General features: G+C 33.4%; 3 protein-coding genes across 6 annotated transcripts; 2 read left to right on the top strand and 1 right to left on the bottom strand.

Annotated features, from left to right (window-relative positions):
- The first annotated feature begins 243 nt into the window (after positions 1-243).
- Positions 244-9916, top strand: LOC127071343 (aquaporin AQPAn.G). Of its 3 annotated transcripts, none has more exons than XM_051010511.1 (5): positions 244-579; positions 6011-6268; positions 7081-7365; positions 8027-8236; positions 9181-9916. In XM_051010511.1, the coding sequence occupies exons 2-5, from the start codon at positions 6011-6013 to the stop codon at positions 9220-9222; spliced, it is 795 nt and encodes a 264-aa protein (XP_050866468.1). In that variant the 5' UTR covers positions 244-579; the 3' UTR covers positions 9223-9916. The 3 variants fall into 3 exon arrangements, with proteins under 3 accessions (XP_050866468.1, XP_050866467.1, XP_050866466.1); XM_051010510.1 differs by lacking the exon at positions 244-579 and adding an exon at positions 4120-4312 and having other exon boundaries at positions 8917-9916; XM_051010509.1 differs by lacking the exon at positions 244-579 and adding an exon at positions 4124-4312.
- Positions 9609-18387, bottom strand: LOC127071336 (uncharacterized). Of its 2 annotated transcripts, none has more exons than XM_051010487.1 (2): positions 16361-18387; positions 9609-15152 (listed from the first exon to the last, which is right to left on the bottom strand). In XM_051010487.1, exons 1-2 carry the CDS (start codon positions 16511-16513, stop codon positions 11667-11669), a joined length of 3639 nt encoding a protein of 1212 aa, XP_050866444.1. In that variant the 5' UTR covers positions 16514-18387; the 3' UTR covers positions 9609-11666. The 2 variants fall into 2 exon arrangements, with proteins under 2 accessions (XP_050866444.1, XP_050866445.1); XM_051010488.1 differs by lacking the exon at positions 16361-18387 and adding an exon at positions 15393-15987.
- A 1469-nt stretch (positions 18388-19856) lies between these two features.
- On the top strand, positions 19857-23398 carry LOC127071341 (protein obstructor-E-like). The gene is made up of 4 exons (XM_051010507.1): positions 19857-20024; positions 21253-21588; positions 22561-22957; positions 23189-23398. Exons 1-4 carry the CDS (start codon positions 19985-19987, stop codon positions 23307-23309), a joined length of 894 nt encoding a protein of 297 aa, XP_050866464.1. The 5' UTR covers positions 19857-19984; the 3' UTR covers positions 23310-23398.
- The last annotated feature ends 1655 nt before the right edge of the window (positions 23399-25053 follow it).

Raw genomic sequence — 25053 nt, forward strand, 5'->3', positions numbered from 1 at the left:
ATTTAAAAATACTAACAAATATATATATCCGTACACACACACACGCACACACTCATGCGATCTCTTACTCTAAGTACTACAATTGTTAACTTATTTGTTAACTAATTAAATCGATCGAAAAATAAATACAAATGGACGAAAGTCAGGACATTAACTGTTAGATCTAGGATAGTTTTAACATCGTGAACGTATATATCCCCCTACTCTTCGTCAATAGACGCAGAGAGACGAGAACGGCGCTTAGAGATATACTCTCACACGTCACTCGGGAACGGTATCTCTATGGTCGAAAGAGAACCGACAGTCGTCTCTTGGAAACTCCTACGGTCTGCACGCGACTCCTCCGCGATCATCATCCTCTCTGTGATCCCTTCCCTCGATCGTATTTTTTCCTCTTATCTATCGTTCTACCGTATTCTATCGGACTGATAGAGGATCTTAGTCACGTGTTGTTATTCAGTTCGTTCAAAGGATCGAAGGATCTCTCTGTCTCCGTCTCTCTTTTTTCTTTCTCTATCTCTCTCTTGTCTCTTTTTCTTTTTCTTTTTCTCTGTCACTCAGTTATAACAGTTACTCGAGGTACGTATGTAAATTATCTTATCTTACATTACGCGATAAGATCTTTCCCAAATAATATTTAATGTTCGATTGTTTGCTAAAATATAATAATAATAATAATAATAATAATAATAATAATAAGGGTGATGACGAGGATTGCAATTTTTTCTTATTTTTTTCTTTTCTCTCTTTTCTGTTTTTTTTTTTCGTCTTTTTTCCTTAAATTAATAATGTCGCTTATGATTAATTAATTTACAATTTTGTTGTATTACTGATATTTTTATAATATATTTTACTTAATAACTATGTTATAAAATCTTTTTTTCGTGACAATAATTATTGACACAATGGATATTTATAATATAATATATATATATATATATCATATTTATTATATATATTCGTAAATCTATGTATGTAACTTTTTGTTTCATATTAATCGTTCTCTCCCTCTCTCTTTCTCTCTCTCTTTGTTTCTGTTTTACTTTCTATCATGTATTAATACATTTTTATCGCACGTGTATCACAGTTATTAAATCAGAACAAAGTTCTATTTCTGTATTATTAATAACGCATAGTGCAGTCTTATCGTTAAAAAAATATAAAGGGGAGTTGTACAAAACCGAACGGGACATCCAACGGAAAAAAAAGGAAAAAAGGAAGAAGAAGAAGAAGAAAAAAAAATGAAAAAGAATTAAACGCGAGTCAAGACAATCGCGAGAAAACGAAAGAAGCGCGGTTGGATTGTTTACATTTATGTGGTAGACGACGCACATGCGTCATACATAAGTAGTGCCAATGCATTTCACATGCACACGACGCGTTAAACACATTTCAAGACGTTTCTTCTTATCTTCTCTTTCTTTCTCTTTCTCTCTTGCTCTCTCTCTTTCTTTCTCTCTTTCTCTTTCACGAATTGTATCGTTCAGTAAAAAAAAATATTCGAATAATCTGTACATTCGCATAAATATTTGCATATGCAAATATTTTCTTTTTTTTTTCTTTTTTTAAATAGTCTCACGTCTTCTATTTTTTTCTTTCGCTTTTTTATTTTTCCATTATCGTCGATTTCCAATTTGAAAGAATATTATTTATATCTTTGATTAAAAACAGAAAAAGAATAAGTAAGATAGGAAGAAAGAAATAACGTGAAAGAAGAATTCTCGTTTCTTTTTCAAAGTTTACTTTTGTTCGATCATAGTATTTGTTATTAATTAACGATAAGTAATTTTGCAAAATAAATAATCAATTTTTTGTTCAATATTTATAATAAAACAATGATACGTGTTATAAACGATCAGTATGATTAATTAACTGTCAGGATTTATTGAAAACACTGATCATTCGTTTATAAAATACTGACAAATTATTTTATTTACAAAACATCTTAATCAGCTGACAATTTTTTTTTATATCAATCGATGTAACACTAATCGCGTATCGATTCGTTCGAAGTATCGATCAAAAATGTTTTGAAGTATTGATAGCCAATAGAGTAGAAAGATCATAGAAAGAGGTAGGGAAAAAAGATATAGGAATAAAAAAAAAATATGTAGAAAAAAAAAGAAAAACGAGAAAAAAAGAGAGAGGAAAAGAGAGATAGATAGAACAAGAACGAGAGTCAGAAGTAACCATAGAAGGACAACGACCGTATAAGAACAAAGCGGTACCATATATACTCGATAAATCTACGAGGACGTAACCCGGGTAATTTGTGTCAAATCAACCGGTTTATTTCTGCTTTCACGTAGAAATCAACCGGTTAAGATTCAAAATCTGAGTAAGAGAACCCTTTTGGGTTTTTACATCAAAGAATCATCGTCTCATCGAATCAACGTAGAAGCACGGGAATCGATAGAAATAGTTTCCACGTGTTCCACGAACGAATTAATATGCGTGTCACCTATGTTCTGTAGAAAAACCCACCCATTCGAGAATTACGATATATTTCTAGTGATTCTATTAGATATCCAAGTATTTCTCAATCTTTTTTTTTTTTTTATATTTTTTATATCCGTATAACGCACCGAAAAGTTATCGATAGGGTAATACGTTTTTATCTGTAAAAACTTAAAGAAAAAGAAAGAAAAAAATAAATGTAGAATTTTTTAAAAATATTTCCAATTCATATATATCTGTATATTATACATATATATATATTATAAATACACACACATATATATATATATATCATATATAACATCAAATATTATTTATATTACATATAAACACACACGCAGAGATTTCTTTTAAATAACATTATAGAATTAAATAATGTTATTAAATTAATGTAATTATTATTATCATTATCATTATTTTCTTTTTCTTTTTTAATTAACGCATCAAAGACGTAATAATATCTCCAAATAAAAAGATTAAGATGATCGTTTGTGTTATACGTTTTTATTCCTTAAGAATTACTAACTATAAAGACTTTGAATATTAAACGAGCACAGCTTCCCAACTCGGTCCACTGTAAAATGGCTGGTATCGCGTTCACGAGATTTCGTAATGATTAGCGCACGGCGAATTGACTCTGTAAACCGTACATATGAGTTTATGGTAACACAACGAACGTATCGTTACCGTGAATTACTTACGGTGGAAGTAACGATCTCATAACATCGACATATAAGTACATATATATATGTATGTATATATATATATATGGTTATGTGTATATGTATGTGACATCATCGTGAAATCAAGCAACCACCTCCACGATATTCGTTAAGACACGATTTAGAGACACATCTCGGTGATGATATTATCCGTTTGCGTAATCATACCTAAACGAATGATCACCGAATCGAATGAAGAAGGAAAAGAGAGAGAGAGAGAGAGAGAGAGAGAGAGAGAAAGAGAAAAAGAATTCGAATCGATCCGTTTAAATATGATTATATTAATGGAATTATATATCTGGGTCCAGATCCAGGTTAATTCTATTCGAGCTTTAGATAAGATTAATCTTTCTATTTGCACGATAAGAATCTTTAATTTATATTGTTTGTACATATATACCTACTTACGTTAAAAGGATTAACCAGTTTTCAGAACGCACTGTTTGATCATCGATCATTTGTGGTTAATTAACGAAGAAAGAAAGATGAAAAAAAAATATATATATATGTGCGTGTCTGCATATTAAATCATATTTACGAGGTTCGTTGTTCGAGTTGTTAAAAGGAATAAAAAGCAAAATAAAATAAAACAAAGTAAAAAATTAATACGACTGTTTGTTAATAACACGAGTGACCGATTAATTATTAGCTTCAGTTATTATTGTGGTTAATTACAAAAGGAAAATGTATATATATATAATGTATATACACATATAATTCATTGTCTTTCGAAGAATCCTTGTTCAAATTGTCGAAAGAAGAAAAGAAAAAGAAAAAGGAAATAACACGTTGGTTTGTTAATAATTCGAGTGACCAGTTAATCAACTTCAATTACCATTGCGATTAATTAAAAAAAAGAAGAAAAAGAAATATATATATATATACACACATACTTTCTCGAAGTTCAAATTGTTGTTCAAATTGAAAGAAAAAAAAACATGAAAAGATAAAAAAAAAAGGTTAAAATAACACGTCGGTTTGTTAATAATAAAACGAGTGTTAATAACGCGAGTGACCGATTAATCGACTTCACTTGCCAGAAACGATTAACTAATTCGAGTCTATCGAAAATTGCCAAGTTGCCAACACCGGTAGATTCTTGTCAACCCTGGAGGATGTGCCGATCTGCATGCGTAATGTTAACCTGGATATCTGATGACTCGTTAAAATCGTAAAATAAGCTTTCGTATCGTTTCTATCGACGAACGTTTTTTCCCCTCTTACTGTCTAACCGTCCTCGATCTAAATTCGTAGAACGAGTCGATGGTGAATCGGTGAATATATTCGAAACGTCACACTATCGCTATCTATCATCCCATCTCATTTGTATTTTTTATTATCTTTACTATTTTTTTACATCTTATACGTATTTCATTAAATTTCATACGTCGCAGCATCGTTACAATTTTTTAATTGTATTTTTGACGATTTCATTGTTCAGTCGATTAACACTATTTGCATTTATCATTGCAATATCTTTAATTTGTACATTTTTATTGTCTGACATCGTACGTATGTATTTATTAAATTTCATATGTCGCAGCATCGTTACAATTTTTTATTCTATTTTTGACGATTTTATTGTTCAGTCGATCTTACAATGCTTAACACTATTTGCATCTATCATTGGAATATCTTTAACTTGCGCTCTTTATTGTCTGACTTTTTTAATGTATGTTCATTCATTAAACTTCATTATAATATTATTTCTATTCGATCGACTGTTATCTCTTATTACATTTATGTATGTATATTTGTGAGATCGACTTTGAACAATTTTTTTATTATTTCATTTTTGATTATTTTGTTGTTCTTGGTCGATCTTGCATTTAACACTATTTACATTTGTCATTGGAATATCTTTAACTCGCATACTTATGATATTGTAATACAGATAAGTCTCTCTCTCTCTCTCTCTCTCTCTCTCTCTCTCTCTCTCTCTCTCTCTCTATTTCTTTTTGTCTTTTTCTAAAAAAAAAGTTAATACTTTTCATCGATCATACTATTATTCTCTACCTGCATATTTTACCACATATTACTACGGTCGATGAACAAAGTAGAAAAGTGAACGACACTTTAGAAATATATTCAATCTTTTTTGTGATTAACGGTAAAAGAAACGGTACCATTGAATGAGAGAGATAGAAATAGAGATAGAAATAGAGATAGAAATAGAGATCGAGAGAGAAAGAGGAGAAGAGGGGAGGAGAAAGAGTTCAGGAGATAAAAACTTTCATACGTTGCCCTTTGTACGATATTAAGTTGGAAAAATTTATCGATCATGACTCAGGGATTGTGTCAGATTCAGAATCCAGGAAAGTCGTAACCAATGCCACAAAGCCGATAGAGAAAAAACACCCGTTGCTTTTAATACCTGTTTATGCGTCATTATCGTGTCTCGATCGCTGTTACGTTTTATCTGGAACAACAGTGCAATATGAGAGAGATTAAACGATGTTTTTTTCTTTTTCTTCTAAACAGTAAGACAGAGAGAGAAAGAGGAAAAAAACAACTGTGGAGTTATTTCCACAGTTTCGTTTAAAACATGATTACATCGAAAGTATTATGATTTTTAATTTATCTCTTAGGACACACCTAACTTCTATGTTTTTAATTAATTGTATTAAAAAAATATATATATATTATTATATATATATATTTTTTACTCTTCCTACAAGAAACAAAATATTCGATTGAATTCAAATCAGTTTATAATCAACTTTTAGATATATAATACATTTCTATATATAAAACATACAATTTTATTTTTTATTTTTATGAAATAAATTTGAATGAATAAATGCGATACAATATTACGTTGATGTTTGCAGATGGTGAATTTAAAAGGAGCGATCGGGGCGAACGAGTTAACCGACAAACAGTCCGGTCTTTACCGAGCTTTACTTGCAGAATTTCTTGGTACAATGCTGTTAAATTTCTTCGGTTGTGGATCGGTCGTAACGAAAAATGTTGTGGCGATAAGTCTTGCATTTGGTTTGACCGTGGCTGCAGCAATACAATCGATAGGGCACGTTTCCGGTGGTCACGTCAATCCTGCTGTTACGTTTGGTTTAATGATCATCGGAAAGGTATAAATCTATTATTTATATCAATAAATATATTAATTTTCCTAATTTATACAAATTTATCGAATACTTTTTCCTTTTCTTTTTTGTGTAATTTTTATTTCTTTTTTTTTCTTTTTTTTTTGGAAAATAAATTAATTAAAACTTTTCACTGTCTGTCTCTATCATCTTCGACATTCAATATTAAACATGATAATCATTCATCATTGATTAGTCATTTACAATTATCCAAAAATGTATCCTAACGGCTTGTGGCATGATTTATCACGTTTACTCAAACGTTATTATCAATTAATGAAGTAAGAGAAATCCAATGATATATCACGATTGAATAAATTATCACATACTTTGCGGCGTAATGGTTAACACGTAATAGCTCGTTGATAGATATATAATTACGTGTAACTATATAAAGACAACGGATTAAGCTAGCATAAGCAAAACATATTCCTTTACGTTCTTCCGATATACCTATCTATTTATCAGATTTATTTTTATACTTTCTCTATATATCTCGAATAATTAAAACGATTAATCGGTAATGATCTTATGTGACAGAAAAGAAAAATAAAACTAAAGAGAAAATGCAGAAAAGAAAATAAGACAGGATTTTTTAAGTGTCATTTTCCTTCTTTTTTCCAAAGAAATATTTCAAATTAAAAAAAAATTATTTTACACACACACACACACACACACACACACACTTAGAGATGATATAGATTTTAATTTTAATTTCGTCGTTTCATTTTAATCGCGTATGTAAATGTTATAAATAAATACGTCATACATCGTTACTAATATTTTTCTTTTTTTAGGTACCGATAGTTCGTGGAATCCTTTACGTTTTAGCTCAAAGTGCAGGTGCTATTGCTGGCTCAGCCGTATTAAGGGCACTTTCAGCTGAAAGTATGGAAGTCAGTCTCGGCGTGGTATCCCTTGCAGATGGGGTTACACCAGTTCAAGGTCTGGGAATTGAATTTTTTCTGGCATTGATACTGGTTATGGTAGTCTGCGGTGCTTGCGACGGTGCGAAACCTGACAGTAAAGGAATAGCACCATTGCTGATTGGACTTTCTGTTACCGTCGGACATTTAGTTGGTGTAAGAGATAGTTCTAATTTTCCTTTTCTTTTTTTGTCTTTTTATTTTTATAGAAATAGTACAATAATATGATAAGTAATAGAATGTAATAATCGGTATTTGGTATTTGATGGTAATGATATTTGATAATTTCTTCTCTCTCTTTTCTTTAATTTTCTTTAATATTAAAAAGTGACAAATATGCAGCTGAAAAATCATTGCATTAGCAAAATGTCTAATAAAAATCTCAATTTTTAGAGATAAATTCGAATAGAGTTGAATGAAAAAATTAAATCTAATAAATATTCAATATCATTATTATATAAAACAGAAAAAATAATATGACTAATCATTATATTTTTTTACCAGATGTAAATGCAATCATCATCATCATCATCATCATCATCACTGCGTTTACAAAAATTTCATAAAAATAAAAAATAAATCAATGACAACACCAATTTATACATTCGAATAGAATCAAATGAATGCAAATGATAAAAAATAAAATGTAATATATTCTGTAGTATCATTACTATCTTGAGAAAAGAAGAAATAATTTAACTAATAACTAGTTTATCCCATTTAATGTATGTTGTGAAATATATTACGTGGAAAAATATTAAACAAAATTAAAATAGAAAAACTATCGAAATATTAATCATGTCTGACGATGTTTTAGGTTCCACGAACAGGTGCTGGAATGAATCCAGCTCGATCATTAGGAAGTTCTGTTGTTATGGGTGCATTCGATGATCATTGGTTATATTGGGTTGGTCCTATTCTGGGTGGACTTGCTGGGGGTTTGATTTATACTCATGCTGTTGGTCCAGCAAAGAAAGAAGATATATCTACGAGGCAATATGCGACCGTAGCCATGGAAGAGAAAGAGGTATGATATTAAGAAAGATTTATACAATAATACCGTAATAAAGTACACGTTAATATTATATATCCCACTTTAAACATATACAGTGTTTTTTTTAAAATATATCCGAACATATTTTTAAACCGAATAACTTTATCGATTGATTAATCTGGATGATTAAGTAATCAATTAAAAAAAAAAAAATTAATTAGACAAATTAAACAAATTAATTAGAGATACAGCAACGATGAAGAAAGAAAAAAGACAAATAAAACAAAATAAATGAATAAAATTCGAATCGATGTTTTAAAATAAATTATCATAGATAAATAATAATCAAAATTATTCATATATATTGAACATTTAATTTTCATGAAAACTAACATGATTAATTAATTAAATATCGATCGAGTGAAACATCCAATGTTAAAAAAAAAAAAAACGATAATAAAATGATAGATAATAATTCCATTACATACGATACTTTCTTTTAATCGACTTAGTTCAGTCGAGTTAATTAGTCGATTAAAAAGTTAAGTTATTCAGTTTAAAAGATGCTTCGACGATTTGTAAAATGGGTAGGATGCATTGATCTGATCCATATTTAAAAACGCATACACGTTGATAAGAGAAAATCGATTATGTATCATCGTTCGGCGTTAAATAATTTTTATATAGTTTTTATCATCGTCTCTATCTCGCAGAGGTTCGAGTACATAGACAGCGGAAGAGGAGGACTCTAAACAACAAATCGAGAGAGAACAGAAAAAAAGAAACAGAAAAAAAAAATAGAAAAAAGCGATACGTCAAAAAAGAAAAAAAAATATACACAAAAGATAATGAATATAACAAAAAATAAATAAATAAATAAATAAACAAATGAATAATGATAAGAAAAAAAGAAATGAAAACAAAAAAAGAAGATAATCGAGATCAATGATAAAAATACGAAAAACATTGTTTTACAGCTCCAGAATCTTACCGGAAGGAAGAACGTCCATCCCGCTTGAGCATCACTAATTTAATCAACTACTCTCATGCCAATTTACTAAACTCTTCCTTCTTTTTGTTTTTTTATTATTTAATTTTTTTTTTTTTTATACTCGCTGCCTTGAAAAACTATCGACACGAACAAATGAAGATATTGGGTTAACTGGTTAACTGCATGTAATAATAATCGTACGGAATGACTCATTGTGTATGTGTATGTATATATATATATATATATATATATATATATATATATATATATATATATATATATTATACATATATATAATCCTTCGAAACTTACGAATTAATCGTATCTATTTCTTATCTGACATTTTGGGAAAATTGATAACAATCGAGAGTTTACTAATATAATAATTTTGTAGGAAAAGAAGAAATAAAAAATCTAAAAAAAAGAGAACACTTAGACAGGCCAAAGACGATTAACTATATAATTATGAAATGCATATTGACACACTTGCGACAATTTAGTTTTCACGAATTATAATTTCGTTAATTGTTAATTAATAATCTCGAATTATCGTATTACGGTTCTGTCCGCACACTCAACGCATATCCCATGCCACGACTTATCTAACGGCATTGACGACAATCAAAGAAAAACGAAAATTAAAAAAAAAGAATAAAAAAATTAAAAAAAAAAAGAAAAATAAGAAAAAGAAAAGAGAGAAAAAAAAAACGATTTCGCCAAACCATCTAACACAATTATATTGTTTATCCGCTTATCTTTTTTTACATTATTAAAGTAACGTCTCGTATTTGATCGCTTACATTAGGGGAAAATAAAAAAATCAAATACAATAAAAAATGATCAAAATCCTGATACGTCGATTATTGAAGAAAAAGGAAAAAAAGAAAAAAAGAAAAGAGATATATTTATAAAGTATATATAATTCCACATAGTTATGGTAACAACTAATTAATTTCTCATTATGTTTTTCGTTATTATTCACAATAAATGAAAAGATTTGTTTTCATAATATAATATTATATATATATATATATTATTTAATCTATCGACCATACACGTTTTTCTTTCTTCTTCATTATTAATATTATTATTATTATTATTATTATCATTATTATCATTATCATTATTACTTTTCCTTTCTTTTTTTTTCGTAAATTCAGATGTCGAAATATTTTTTGAAAATATTTATATAAACCGAGATGATGTATACATGATTAATGTTAATACGACGACAATTAAAATGTACATTTTAATATATGCAAGCTACCATCTGCCATAGAAAATAAAGTATATATATGTATATATACATATATATATATATGTATATATATATATATATATTGTATAAAACTGTACAATCGATGTTTATCTTATTTTCCAGGGTGGGATGTCTGAAAAAAAAAACGAAACTATAAAAAAAAAGAAAAAAAAAACAAACAAAATTGAATAATAAGACCAATGACATTTAGCATATACAACATGTTTACTAATACGTATATGTCATAATATATATATTTTTTCTTTTTTTTTATCTGATAGAGATAATTTCAAATACTCTTAAAACAATTCGTAATATGTATATATGCACCACCATTCCTTAATTTCGCATAATTCTTAACTGCACACTAGAAGTTACGTATGTATACATACATACATACATATACATATATATATATATATACACATATATATATATATATATATATATATATATATACATATATATATAACTTCACATCTTATTAAAATGACGTATCCCTTGGACACTCAAAACTAATTAATTATAATTTTGCATTCGGCGCATATATTTAAACATGTTTGACGAAACATGTTTAATAAATCGCTAAAATGTGTATTACTACTAAAAAAAAAAGATGAATTACTTTCAAATGAATCCTTACTTCTTTTTTCTTCTTTCTTTCTTTCTTTTTGTCCCCCCGTCCTATCTTTTTTCTTTTCTTTTATTTCTTTCCTTCCCTTTTCTTTTCCTTTTTCCCTGATCGAAATAGACTGTTTAAAATAATAACGCATACGTAATAAAAGAAAATGTGAATATCATCATCTAATCCGTACGACGATCGTTAAACAATTGTTTCATCAAAGAAAAAAGTGCACGTATGTGTATGTGTATGTGTGATTATAGTTGTAAAGAACGAATGCACATATGGATAAAATGTACATGTATATGTATATGTATATGTGACAATGCAATAACGTTTATTCGGGAATATTAATTTTGAAAAGTCGGTCGTGGGTCTTACTGTCCTTGAAAAAAAAGAGAAAAAAAAAAAAAGAAATTTATACCTAAAAAAAAAAAGAAGTAGAAGAAGAAATAGATCGTTTAAAGATGTTTTAAAAAGTTTAGTAGTCGCAGTAGTAATAGTAGTGATAGTAGTAGTAATAGTAGTAGTAATAGTAGTAGTATCGTGGATCCATTTTGGGAGACACTTTAATATAATAAAATAGTTCTGTTCAACCCTCCATTTGGGAGAGCTTATCCTCGAGACTGTCTTGACTGTCATTGGTGTCGTTCAAATTAATCGTATCGTTCTCGTGATGCAACTCGATGACCGAATCCTCCAAAGTATTATCGTTTTTCTGTACATCGAGAACATTGTCCGATGGTTCGAAGATATCAGTGGATTCCGATAGATCTTGAGTGTCCAAGGTCAAAGTCGATTCTTGATTATCGTCCTGTTCGACGATCTGTTCGGTGGCCTGTTCTAACTCGGGCTTGAATTCGATAACTTGGGTGTTCAATACGTCCATTGTTACGACCCTTTGAAGCTTCAAATTCTCTTCTTGTTCCTTATCGTTGATAGTTTCTTGCTCAGCGATCGTTGTCTCTTCGATCTCCATTGGAGTAGTAGATGCCGTGGTCGTTACGTGCGACGAGGTACCTTTTAACTTATCACTCGCGTAAGACTTTTGCGAGTTATCAGCGACCGCCGAAATTTGAGTTAGATTGGTCAATACCGTTTCTTGAATCTTAGCAACGGTGTCGGCCGAATCGAGGATGCTGCTAAGTTCTCGATTCATTTCGTCGACCTCCGACGTTTCTTCGGATTTAACGACGATGATCTTTTTGTTGGCGTATACCTTTGAGCTTGTCAAGGTCGTTTGTCTGGGTTCTTTTCTCGAGGTAGAAATAGGAGTGGCTAATACCAAGGCTGTCGTAGTAGGCGGTGGTACGGTCGTCAATGTAGCGACCGTTGTCGATAACGAAGGAACTTCGATTTGTACGGAATCCGTCGTTATCGTTGGCATCGTTGTCGTCGTAGTCGCCGTAGTCGTTACAATAGGTAATTTTGGAACATTATCCTGATTATCGTCTTTAGTCTCTTGCTGCTCGTGATCCTCTTTCTCGGACGTGCCGCTATATGCGACAGGCTTAACGTCATCGTTATATTCCTGTTCCTCGTCGTAAATACTTTGCTTCCTCTTTACGAATACCCTCTTCAATGGTAATTGTTGTTCGTCCTCGGACTCGTCGTGTCTCTCTGGCAACATCTCGTCTATCGGCTCGTATTCCTGTTGCTTCCTAGCTTGAAGCTCTTCGATCTTAAGACGTTGCTGTTCGACGCGTTTCTCCAATTGTTCCAATTTCTCTTTAGTTTCTTGATCGCCCTTGGTAAGACTCACTTTTTGCGCTACCGTGGTCTTCGACGTCGACGATGACATGTTCGAAGATTGCGAGGTCTTTAACTCGAACTTCGGCGAATCCGTTGACATGGACTCGTTCGTTTTTAACGTGGTTGTGGTTGGTCGGGTATCCGGGGAGGATTGAAGGACTGCCTGTACCAACCCCGAACTTTTATCCAATGGCTTCTTAACGATAACTCTTTTAACGACATTACCAGTAGGCAACTTAGCCAATTCGGCCGGATCTATTATCGTACCGTCGGGATTCATGATCACCTCTCTCGTGGTATCACCCTGTCGAATGATTCTACGTACTATCACTCTTTTCGTGACCTTGTGTCCACTCGATGACGTAGCTTGGGTCACGAGATTGGACGATTCACCGCTCTCTTTGCTGGTCGACGTTGTTACGGTCGAGGTTTCTCCACTTGTACCTGGCTTCCTCACCACGATTCTCTTGATAACCTTAACCGTGTTCACCGATTTCGGGGTACCACTGATCGTAGATATGTCGACTTTCTCCTCCTTGCAAGATACCTGTCCCTGTGAGCTTTGCGACGACGTTTGAGATTTGACGCTTTGACCGCTGCTAGAGGACGGTGTACCGTCCTTCGCGAGTTCCTGACCAACAACGTTCTGATGTTTCAAAGGGATTTTATGTTCCTTAAAGACAGACGCTACGATCTTTTGTACCTGTGCCTCGGTATCGTCTACGCGAGTAGACTTTTGACTCTCGTCCTTCAATTGCGTTGTCTTGACGTTGGACGGAGCGTTGCTAGGATTAGCTTTAGTTTTCGTATCCTGTACCTCTCTGCGTTGCACCGGCATCAAGGTTTTGATCGTCTTTTTCACCATGTTACCGTCCTTACCCCTGACATACACCACGTGTTCCTTACGATCCTCTTTGTCGACTCTATCGACCTCTTCCTCGCTCTCGGTGGGCTTACTCTTCGGAAGTTTTTTGATTATGTAAGCCGGCGGCTCGTAATCGTCGTCCCCATCGGAATATTGTTCCTCCTCTTCCTCTTCCTCTTCCGAATCCAGTTCAACTTTATTCTTATTGTCCGGCTGTAAACCATCCGGTCCCATTTTTTCGCCTGCCTCGATGTGCTGCTTTATATGGGTAACATAATCCGCCCTGTTGCGACACGATTCTTGACAAACGTCGCAGGTCAAGCCCATACCGGTGCGTTTGGTGTGCGTCAAGAGATGTACCTCGAGACTCTCCTTACGTTTGAACGCCTTACCGCAATCCTCGCAAACGTGACGCTTCTCGACGGAATGTGTGCGCATGTGTCTCGTTAGATGATGAGATAGAAGGAAGGTACGCGGGCATAATTTGCAAAGATACGGCCTATGCCCGGCATGGGTCGTCAAATGTCGCGCTAATTTCGTACTGGTACGAAAGGCTTCCTTGCAATATTCGCAAACGAACGTCTTGTCTTCGTTGTGCATCATCTCGTGACGTTCCAAGCCTTGTTTGTACGAGAACCGTTTGTTACAGATATTACATTGATAGGGCTTGTCCTTCTTGTGTACCGTATCTTCGTGCTTTTGCAATTCCTCGTTGGTAAAAAATTCGAGCTCGCAGTGTTGACAAGCGAAACGTAATTCGTCGCGATGTAACTTCTCGTGTCGCTGCAGCAAACTCGTTCGTGAGAATTGCTTGTGACATACCTGGCACGAGAATGGCTTTTCTTCGGAATGAGTGGCCATGTGCTTGCTCAAATCGTATTTCGAGAAAAACATACGGTCGCATTCGGTGCACTTGTAATTTCTATCGCGATGGGCACGCTGAATGTGCAGGGCGAGTGCCTGCCTAAGTGGGAATGTACGTTCGCATTGGTCGCACGCGTGAACCCTTATCTCACCGGGTTCTAACTTAGCTCGTTCCTCTTTCGTATCGTTAGACTCTTGTTCGCCCTCGCTACCTGCATCTTGATCCTCCTCGTAAAAATCATGACGCGACTCGCTCTTCTCCCGTGCTTTTTCCGATTGTCTTTCTCTCTCCCTTTCCCTTTCCCTTTCTCTGTCCCTGTCTCGTTCTCTGTTATCGCGTCTATCTCTGTCCCCGTTGTCAACGCGTGGCTTTTTCACATTCTCGTTTTGCGTTCTCTGTTCGGCCAATCTCTTTGTACCACTTTCCGGTGGATCGTTCGGTATCGGCGGAAAGGGACGTGGCAAAACACCCGACAAAGGGTAAGCTCTTAAAGCTTCGTCCGCTTTCTTACATTGCGACTTGAATTTGTAAGAACGATCCAAGTTCCATCTACACATGTTGCATATCATCTGCGGCATCCCGTCCGCTGCGTAAACCTGAAATCGATTAATATTTTAGCGTTTGTGTTATACCGATTGTTCTATTATTCAAGGGAACACGCGTTTTTCGTATTTGAAATATTGCACGTAATTGTACGTGCATATTTACGTATATATGTGTATATATATATGTATGAATATAATAAAATTAAATAATACGTAAATAAACAAGAATGATATATATATCAAATACTTCGGATTTATTAACATTTGTAGCAATATTTTTAAAAAACTAACCTAACTTAACCTTGCCTATTGTGTTTAATAAATGCACTCTATATATTACATTTTCAAATCGTCAACATCGTAATATATCATCTCTCAACGAAAAGTTGACGTATATCGATGATAATTAAGAAAACACGAAAGATTTCCATAACTTCCAATTAAAAAATAAAATCATTACAAATAAAAAGTACTACTCCTCTCTGGTCTCGTTATTCGAGAGCGAGCGTCAACAGAGAAGTTCAGCGACATCTACCAACCGACACCCGCAACAACAACAACAACAACAATAACGAGGAGGGAAAAAAGCTTTACCGCGGGATCTCGATCGGCAAGTAAGCGTACGTACTTACGCGCGTACATATATATACGTATGTGCGTGCCATCTGCCTTCGGCAACGCTCTCGATCGGCAATCACGTTTATTCCATCATATTACTAACGATGGTTACGCCACTCGTGAATGAAAATTCACAGTTTGCTCTCCTTTTCCTCTCTTCTCTGTCTCTCTCTCTTTGTCTCTTTTTCTCTCGTTGATACTGACGGGAACGGAAATCTATCTTCGCGTTTCGACTACTAGCAGAGAATTCTCAAACACTAAGAGAGAGAGAGAGAGAGAGAGAGAGAGAGAGACTTAACGAAGGAGGAGGGATAGAAACGAGAAATAAAAAGAAAACAAACAAAAAAAAACAAAATTGACAAATAACAAAACCAGACTGATAGGACGAAGTTTGGTAAAGAGATAATCAGAAGAGAGAGTGAGAGAGAGAGAGAGAGAGAGAGAGAGAAGGAAAGAGAAATGGAGTGGGAAGGAGAAAGTAAGAGAGAAGGAAAAAAAGGAGAAAAATAAAAAGAAAATGAAAAGAGAGAAGCCGTACAGAAATCGTATGATCAGTACAACGATATCGAGGTTGATGTCGATCGGTCGGTCGGTCGGTCGATGCCGACCGGGTATGATAAAATAAAATGTAATAAAATTACCTCGATGGCAACGCACGACATGATCTGCAGGGTTAGCGGCACTTGGAAAGGCTTGTTGTGATCCCTCTCGTATATGAAACTCAAAGGTTCGCTCTCGGTTAAGCAGAATCTGCATACTCGCCTCGAACGTAGTGGCGTCGGTCTATTCTCCATTATTATTATTATTATTATTATTATTATTATTATTATTATTATTATTATTATTATTATTATTGTTATTATAATTATTATTATAATTATTATATACGTGTGTATGTATCTCTATATTCGTGTATATATTTCGTTCTCTCTCTCTCTCTCTCTCTCTCTGCAGGTTTTCGTTCTAATTGCAAGTATCGAGGGATATCTCGGATAGTTCGCGTCGTGGCGCGTCGTGGCGCGTCCTACCTCATACACGCGTTGCTCTCTCTCTCTCTCTCTCTCTTTTTCTTTCTCTCTTTCTTTTTCTATACGCTATACACTCCCGACGTCATTTACTTAGAGAGAGAGAGATACATCCAACGTTCGCCGAACGATATCGGCGAGAAGTACCGAAAAACACGCACACACACCACGTTCGTGTCACCGGTCACCGTCCACCTTCTTCACACTACTACTATTACTAGTACTGCTGCTATACTACTATATTACTACTACACTATTACTAATACCACCACCTCATCCAACACCGATAGCACCGCCACCGAACACCACCTCCGATACAATCCCTGTTCTCTCCTTTTCTTTCTTTCTTTTTTTCTCCTCGTTCGTTCGTTCGTTCGTTCGTTCGTTCGTTCGTTCGTTCTTTCTTTCTTTTTTTTTCTCTTTATTTCTTTCTTTCTTTCCCTTCTTCTTTCTTCCTTCCTTCCTTCTTCTTCTCTTCTTCTTCTTCTTCCTTCTTCTTCTTCCTTACTTTTTCGTTCCTCCGCCTTTCCCGTCTATCACCAATTATTTATCTAAGAATATTTTTTCTCTGGTATTCTCTCTCGTGTCGTCGCCGAGGGGACAACCACGAACCGAAGGAATGACGCCGAGCGTCGGTAATAAGAAGCGGGAAAAAGCGTCGCGCGTCTATCGCGTTCGCACGAAACGAAATGTACAATACCGCTCCCTCTCTAAATGGCGCTATTATGGCGCCTCCGTGAAACACTCTTTCTATCCTTTCGTTTGCGTGGCGTCACTCGACTAGCGTTTCGCTCTAAGCTTCCTCTGGTATTTCCACGACAGCGCCCCCTTTTTCCTACTCCTTCTGCTAGCTCGTTCGATAAGCTTCCGGACGCACTATCGCCATCTAACGTTCGAAAGGTCGTATTACACCTTTCTCTTCGTTCCTATTTGATTCGTTTATATTTTATAACGTAACCTTTATTTCTTTCTTCTCTCGTTATCTTTATTAATTCTGATCGATTTAATCTACAGTATCTACGTACGTATTTTTGTCTCGTTCCTTTCATTTCATATTACACGTATTATCGATTTAGTCGCACCATCTATCATTCGATCGTCCAACTATATTTTTTCGTTCCAATTCGATACGATCTGATATCTATTTTTCTTTCGTATCTTTTTTCACTTCCTCTCTCTGAAACTTTCAAACGCGTATATATCTTTTTCTAGTTTTATCCTATTTCGTGCAACACCCGTCTTTTTGTTTCTCCTTTTATCGTTTTATTTGATTTTTATTTTTATTTTTATTTTTATTTTTATTACGAAATGGATCATGAGCTTATTTAAAGATTCGTTGTACTTCCTGTAACACGTATTGACGAACTAATCGCGACATCTACCTTCCAATCATTGAACTATATTTTTCCGTTCTAATTTAATACTATATAATCACTGTTCTTTTGACGTTACCTTTGCCACTTCTCCTCGCTTAAATATATAAAACCATGTGCACATTATTATCTCGTTCCTCTTATTTGGTCTGACACGTCTTTTTTTACTTTTTTTTTCTACATTGAAAAATAGATCACGAGTTTACTTGATCACTTATTGGACTTCGTGCAATTCTTATTCGCAAATTGATCGCGTCATCTACCGTTCGACCAGAGAATTACATTTCTTCATTGAAATTTAATGGTACGTGATCTTTATATTTTTATTTTCGTTATTTTTATCACTTCTCGCTTAAATATATAACCGTATATTTTTATCTTGATAATCTTATTTCATGTAAGACGTATCGACGATTTAATCGCGCCATCTAGTCTTCGATCATCGAACTACATTCCTATGTTCTAACTTGATCCGACGTAATATATATCTTTCTCTCGTACCTTTTATCAATTCTTATCGCTTAAATGTAAAACTTTGTATTTTTATCACGTTTGTTTTATTTCGTGTAACACCTATGGGCGATCTAATTACATGGTTAGGGAAAGTTTCCGTAGGTGGCAGCAACGTCGTCAACATGTCGCCATCTTTTTACGAATGCCATCTACATTCGATATACGCAATGAAAATTAGTATTTTATATATATATATATATATAGACATCACACAAGCAATATACGATTTATGATCCTATGAAGAAAGTAATACATAATATCAATAATTATTTACGTATGTATCCTTTAATTAGATACTTCGACTAGATAGAATTTTATTAGGTTATAAAGAACGAAACGAATTGTAATATCGACGAAAATATTGTGTTAAATTGAACAAAATTGAAACGTTATATTTTCTTTTTTCTTTCTTTTTTTAATCGCATTAAACCAGGAAATTTATTATCAAACATTTCTTAAAAAATACGAACGAAGACAATTTTAAGATATCGCAGTTAAGTAAGTAGTACGTGTATCTGTTGTACGGGACCTCGTCGTCTTAGTCCTTTCAGGATAACTGGTGAACCTTTTGACATTTTAGGATATTGGAATTTCAAGGTGGATTCGTAACGTTCCCTAACGCGTCGTGCCATCATTTTTTTATTTTCTTTGCGAACCGTCCGTTCATATATACAAATATATATTAAACGATATATATAGAACTTAAAGAAAAGAATGTAACCCTAACATTTGTTCAACACGATCCGGTTAAGCTTCGTCAATTAATCAAATTTTAATTAGATTCTCTATGAGAATTCAACGCAGCGTACGAGAATACAATGAAGTACATTTATTAAATAGGATCGTCAACAAACAAAGGATTAAATCTTTTCCACCATAGGGAAAGTTTATAATCCTTCGACGGGAAGTTCTAAAAAAAAAAAAAAAAAAAATAACAATTCAATGAAAATCAAATTGGTTTCTTCTTATCTCTCTCTCTCTCTCTCTCTCTCTCTCTCTCTCTCTCTCTATTTTTTTTTCTTTTTTTCTCGTGAAACAACAATGGAAGAATCTCAAAGGAGATGCAACTTTTCGATAAATCAAATGTACGAGATGCAAGTGAGCATGCAGAAGAGGTTAACGGTTCTCCTTAGACTGTACGCGATCTTGGTAGTGTTGTAACCTCATCATCGTCAGCGCGTGGTTATAGTGGGGGATACATATAAAGACCAGGTTTCGCATCGACGCGGCCCAGTAGTCTCTAGTCATCAATTTCATCGGGTTTAAAGAACCGTAATTGAATTCGCGATTTCGAGGAGACGCGCGGTTCATAATCAAACGTCTAACGGCACACCTACTCCTCTCCTCTATTAAGATGAAGAAGGCGTGTTTTCTGTGCCTACTCGTCTGTTTAAGTAAGTTCGTAGAACACAGCAACAGCAATAGGAAAACAAAAACAGTAGCGACAACAGCGATAGTAGCGACAGTATTAGCGTTCTTACGAACTTAGCAGATATTTTTTTCTTTTCTTTTTTTTTTTATTTATTTACTTTTCTTTTTTTCTCTTTTTTATTCTATCCTATTATTAGCAAGACACTTTCGTAAATTACGACACGTTCCCTAATTACAATCGATCTGCTTAGACGTGAACATTTCTATTTGACGTGTCTATTCAAATTAGATGAGTTCAATGAAACGAACCCTTTTTCACATACCATATGCGCTTAGATTTTCATTCTTATCGTCTTAAGGATTCTCATTAATCGTTTTATATTCTAATTCTCTCGATCCACCGGACGTATCCACAAGAAAACGTTTTTCAAATCCAAAGACTCTTTGTTTTCACATGGAAAGTGTTTCTTTTTTTAGAGATTCGTGATACGTTCCTGCAAGTAATTGCATTGGATAGGTATAAATAGATTTTTGAGGATTTATTAATCGGTAATTTTTGTCTTATTCTTTTTTTTTTTCTTGATAAAATATCTTTCAGTAGAAGTTACTCCAATTAGCAATTTAATTAATTAGATTAATTACGGAGGCGAAATTGTACGATCAATTAGAAGAATCACTGATCTGTGTCTATATACATATATATAGATAAAACGTCTAAAATACGCAGGAAAGTTGCTAACTTTCTCGCTTTCTTCATTCGTTACCGAGGTCGACCGGCACGTTTCTTCAGGGACGTAGACGTCGTATCACCTTGAAAATATTTGAACCAGTTGACCCTTCTTGTCATCTCAGATCGATTAATTCTCTCATCTTTTATTGTATTATTCTTACATATATCCTCGATATATGCCTGCATTCTTTATCTCCCCTCATCCCCCATTCCTCCTCCCCTTACATAAACGTCCTTGTCGCTTAACAATTGATCTATACTTTCTCTTATATAAAATAACAAGGATTCTTTAGAGGATGCATTTACATAAATACCTTTACGGTTAGATACTACTTTCAAATCTGCTCGATAACAGCGTAGGTTAATTGGACAATTGTTTAAAATCACTATAATAAGTTGATGGTACTAATTATCGTTGAACTCTCTCTCTCTCTCTCTCTCTCTCTCTCTCTCTTTCTCTCTGCAGTAAATAACATATTTTTTTCTTTGTAATTTTTCTCCTTTTTTTTTTCTTAAAACAGCTACTGCAACTGCCTTAACGAGAAAACAGGAGGCGGCCGAGCAAAGTCGTCGTAAGGCATCATTGCCATCGTTGAAAAGAAAGGAAGAAGGAGTCACGAGGACGGTCGATGAGGAGCAAGAAAAATACGAGGACGAGGACGAACTATCGGATCAATGTCCTGAACCAAATGGTTACTTTCCCGACGGTGAACAATGCGACAAATACTACGATTGTCGGGACGGGAAATTTACGGTGAAACTTTGTCCGGATGGTTTGGTCTTCAATGATTTCAGTCCGCAACATGAGAAGTGTGATTTACCGTTTGGCATTGATTGTACCAAGAGACCAGAACTACGTACGTTATCATCATCATTATCATCATCGTCGTTGTCGTCGTCATTGTCACATCTTTCTTTCTTTCTTTGTTCATTCTTAAACCTTTTTTTTTTCTTCTGCTCATTCTCAAAACATCCCTTGCATCTTTCGTATTTTTTCAAATCGTCGAATACAAATCATCGCCATTTTCTTTTTCGAAATGCAACTCGATGATGAGGACGACGACGACTCTATTTTCTCTTTTCTCATACTCAAGGTTACGTTCGAGAGAAGAACGTGACAAGGGAATCAAACGACACGGAGAAAGGTCGACACGAAACTCGTTTTCAAAGACTGTAAAAAGAAAAAAAGAAAAAAGAGGAAAAGGAAAGGAAAGGAGACGAAAGGAAAAAAGAAACAAAAGTAGAAGTAAATTCTTCAAACATACTTGAGTATAAATTTTTCAAATGTAAATGTCGTAAATATATTATTTGCTTGGGATTTATTTTCCTTTGTCATTTAAGGATTAAAAGGTTCGAATCGATCGATCTTTTTGTTAAAGGGATCATTGCGATGTCGAGAGATTATTATTTTGGGTATTTTTTTATTTTTGTTTGTTTCTTTTCTTTTTTTGATTTTTCCGAAAAAGGATTAAAAACTCTTTGTTTCTTTTCATTGTAACTTTTTTTTTCCTATAAAGAAAAAGTTAGAACGTTGCCTGTGAAGTTTCGTGCAGTTTGCTTGTAACGAAATCGAGAAGAAAGAATAAATATTTTCCCATAGTACGAATGAAAACAAAGTAACAACGGAAGAATGCGGAATTATTCAGTGATTCTTTTCAATTGCATTCCTTTCAATTCGATCGAATTTCTCTTCGGAAAAAAAGAAAAATAAAAAAATAAAATGTCAATGCCCTTTGGAAGCTAGGAAAAAGGTTTAATTCACTTAATTCACTTAACACGATATCCATATATATATTTTTTCTTTCTTTTTCTTTTTATATAAATATTAGAAAAACCTCAACCATCGCCGCACTGTCCACGTATGCACGGATATTTTGCACACGAGGATTCAAGGAACTGCGACACTTTCTATTACTGCGTCGAAGGGAAATACAACATGATTACGTGTCCAGACGGACTTGTATTTTCCGAGAAGACTGGCATATGCAATTGGCCTGACGAGGCACAAAAAAAGGGCTGCGGATCCAGAGAATTATTTAATTTTACCTGTCCGAAGGTCGACGATTCGGTTGCGGCAACTCATCCAAGATATCCCGACACCGAGGATTGTCAATATTTTTACGTATGCGTAAATGGTGAGATACCAAGGAGAAGTGGATGTAAACTTGGACAAGCATTTGACGAACGCACAGGAAAGTGCGATTGGGCTAGAAAAATTCCAGAATGGTATGATATACACAGAATTATTTATCCTAATTTGTTTTTTTTTCTTTTTGAAATGATACGAACGATTTAATTTTAACGATCTTAATAAACAATGAATTTACGTAAATTATTAACAAAAATTAGGCAATTAATTTTTCTTTTCGAAGGTTCGATTTCTTCTCTTTTCTTTTTTTTACGGACACTTGGCTCAATATTTTTTTTTGATCGTGTTCGTTTCTTTGACAATTTCAGTAAGGACTGGTACAAGGATCAATTGACCGACGAGGAATTAGATGCATTAGAAAATCCACCGCCAAAGCCTAAGCCTGCCGGCGGTGGTCAAAATAGAAGAAAAGGATCACGGCCAACTTAAAATAATAAACTTTCGTAGATTCTACCTTGAGATATTTTACAATTGAAATTTGTCATCTATAATAAAACAAATGTCACTTTTCTTAGTTATTTATTTATATTCATTTTTTTCTTTTTTTATGCCAATGTCATACACATTGCCACCATATTGTGCGAGTCAATATCGAAATTATTTTTCTTTTTCTTATCTTTTTTTTTCTTCATCAATGATAATTATCGACGAATCCATTTTTTCTTTTACGATCAATCCTCATATCGATTAATTATAAAATCATTATTAGAAATATAATATATATAGTTAAATAAAAAACACACATAGACAGAGCCATTAAGCGAAACACTTTACCGTCGACGCATATAAATTATTTATATACGATCTACATAATATCTCGCACCGATCTAGTCTAATTAATCGTTATAAATGATACAAGAACAATCGTTATCGGAATGATTAAATGAAAAATTTGTTTAGCGCGAAGTTTATAAATAGTTAAATGTTATAATTATAAATCATAATTATGAATCGATAAATGATATATTAATGATTTATATCAAACGGATATTACTTTCATCCGATGATTAACTTTTCATAAGATCTCATTTTTATGACACTTTGTACACATACACATACACACACATGTATCTATTTTATATATATATAAATAGTAGAGAAAGAGAGAGAGATAGAGAGTATTAGTTTTGTAAAAGAAGAAGGTTAAATGCAGTTATAATTATAAAAGTTAGGGAAACAATGCGTTACGCAGAAAGAAGAATTTGCTCGTAAACCAACGTAAAATAATAATTAGGTGGATGGTGGGAATGAACTCCGGTGAAAGTACATCCTATCTCTACTATGTCGAAATTATCGGGTGCTGCGACGTTGTATAAAGCAGAAACCTTCGTTTTATGACAGATCGACGGATTAGAAATCCTTAAGAAGATCCCATTACCATTATTCGATTTAAAAAACGCAAATTCTATTAAATAACCCGATTCTTCTCTTTTCTTTCTCCTCTCTTTCTTCTTTTCTTTTTTTTTAAGTTTATTTCTCTATTTCTTAATTTTAATTTTTTCTTTTTAATATAATTTTTTTTATTCTTTCACTTCTATTTTTTCATATAAATATCATGGATAAAAATTCTTTAATAATTTTTTATGAAACATGTTTCTTCGTTTAGTCACTATGAGGTATGTTTATTAATTCGTTACTAAATATGAGTTGGAATAAAAAAAAAAAAAGGAGAAAGAAAAATACAATAATAATAATTTTGATACTTCCGTAATAATAATTAATATAGATCGACCTGTGAGTTACAGATAAACAGTGAAAGTTTAATAGTTAACTAACCAGCTAAACGTAAGTTTTTCAATGCAATTCCCGTATAAATACTTGAAAAATCGAATAACAGAAATATCGTGAACGTCGTTGAAATTTAAAACGTCTAATGGAGTATGACGAGTAGTAAATAAAGAAAATGTCATATAAAGGAATTTTCACATTAGAAGGATTTCGTGTCGGAGACGAAAGATGGAGAATAATTCTTACTTGCAAGATTAAAAATTAAACTTTGTCGATTGGAAATTAATTATTTCTCTCCTTTTTTTTTCAAATAAATGACATATTTATATCAGAAAAAATATATTTAATTCGTATACTTTCTTACATCCGCTTTTTTCATGTTTCTACTTTTATTTTTTGATTCATTTTCTACTTTTATTATTAAAAGTATACTGCAATATATATT

The sequence above is a fragment of the Vespula vulgaris genome, chromosome 21 (assembly GCF_905475345.1).
Source record: "Vespula vulgaris chromosome 21, iyVesVulg1.1, whole genome shotgun sequence".
Classification (NCBI taxonomy): domain Eukaryota; kingdom Metazoa; phylum Arthropoda; class Insecta; order Hymenoptera; family Vespidae; genus Vespula; species Vespula vulgaris.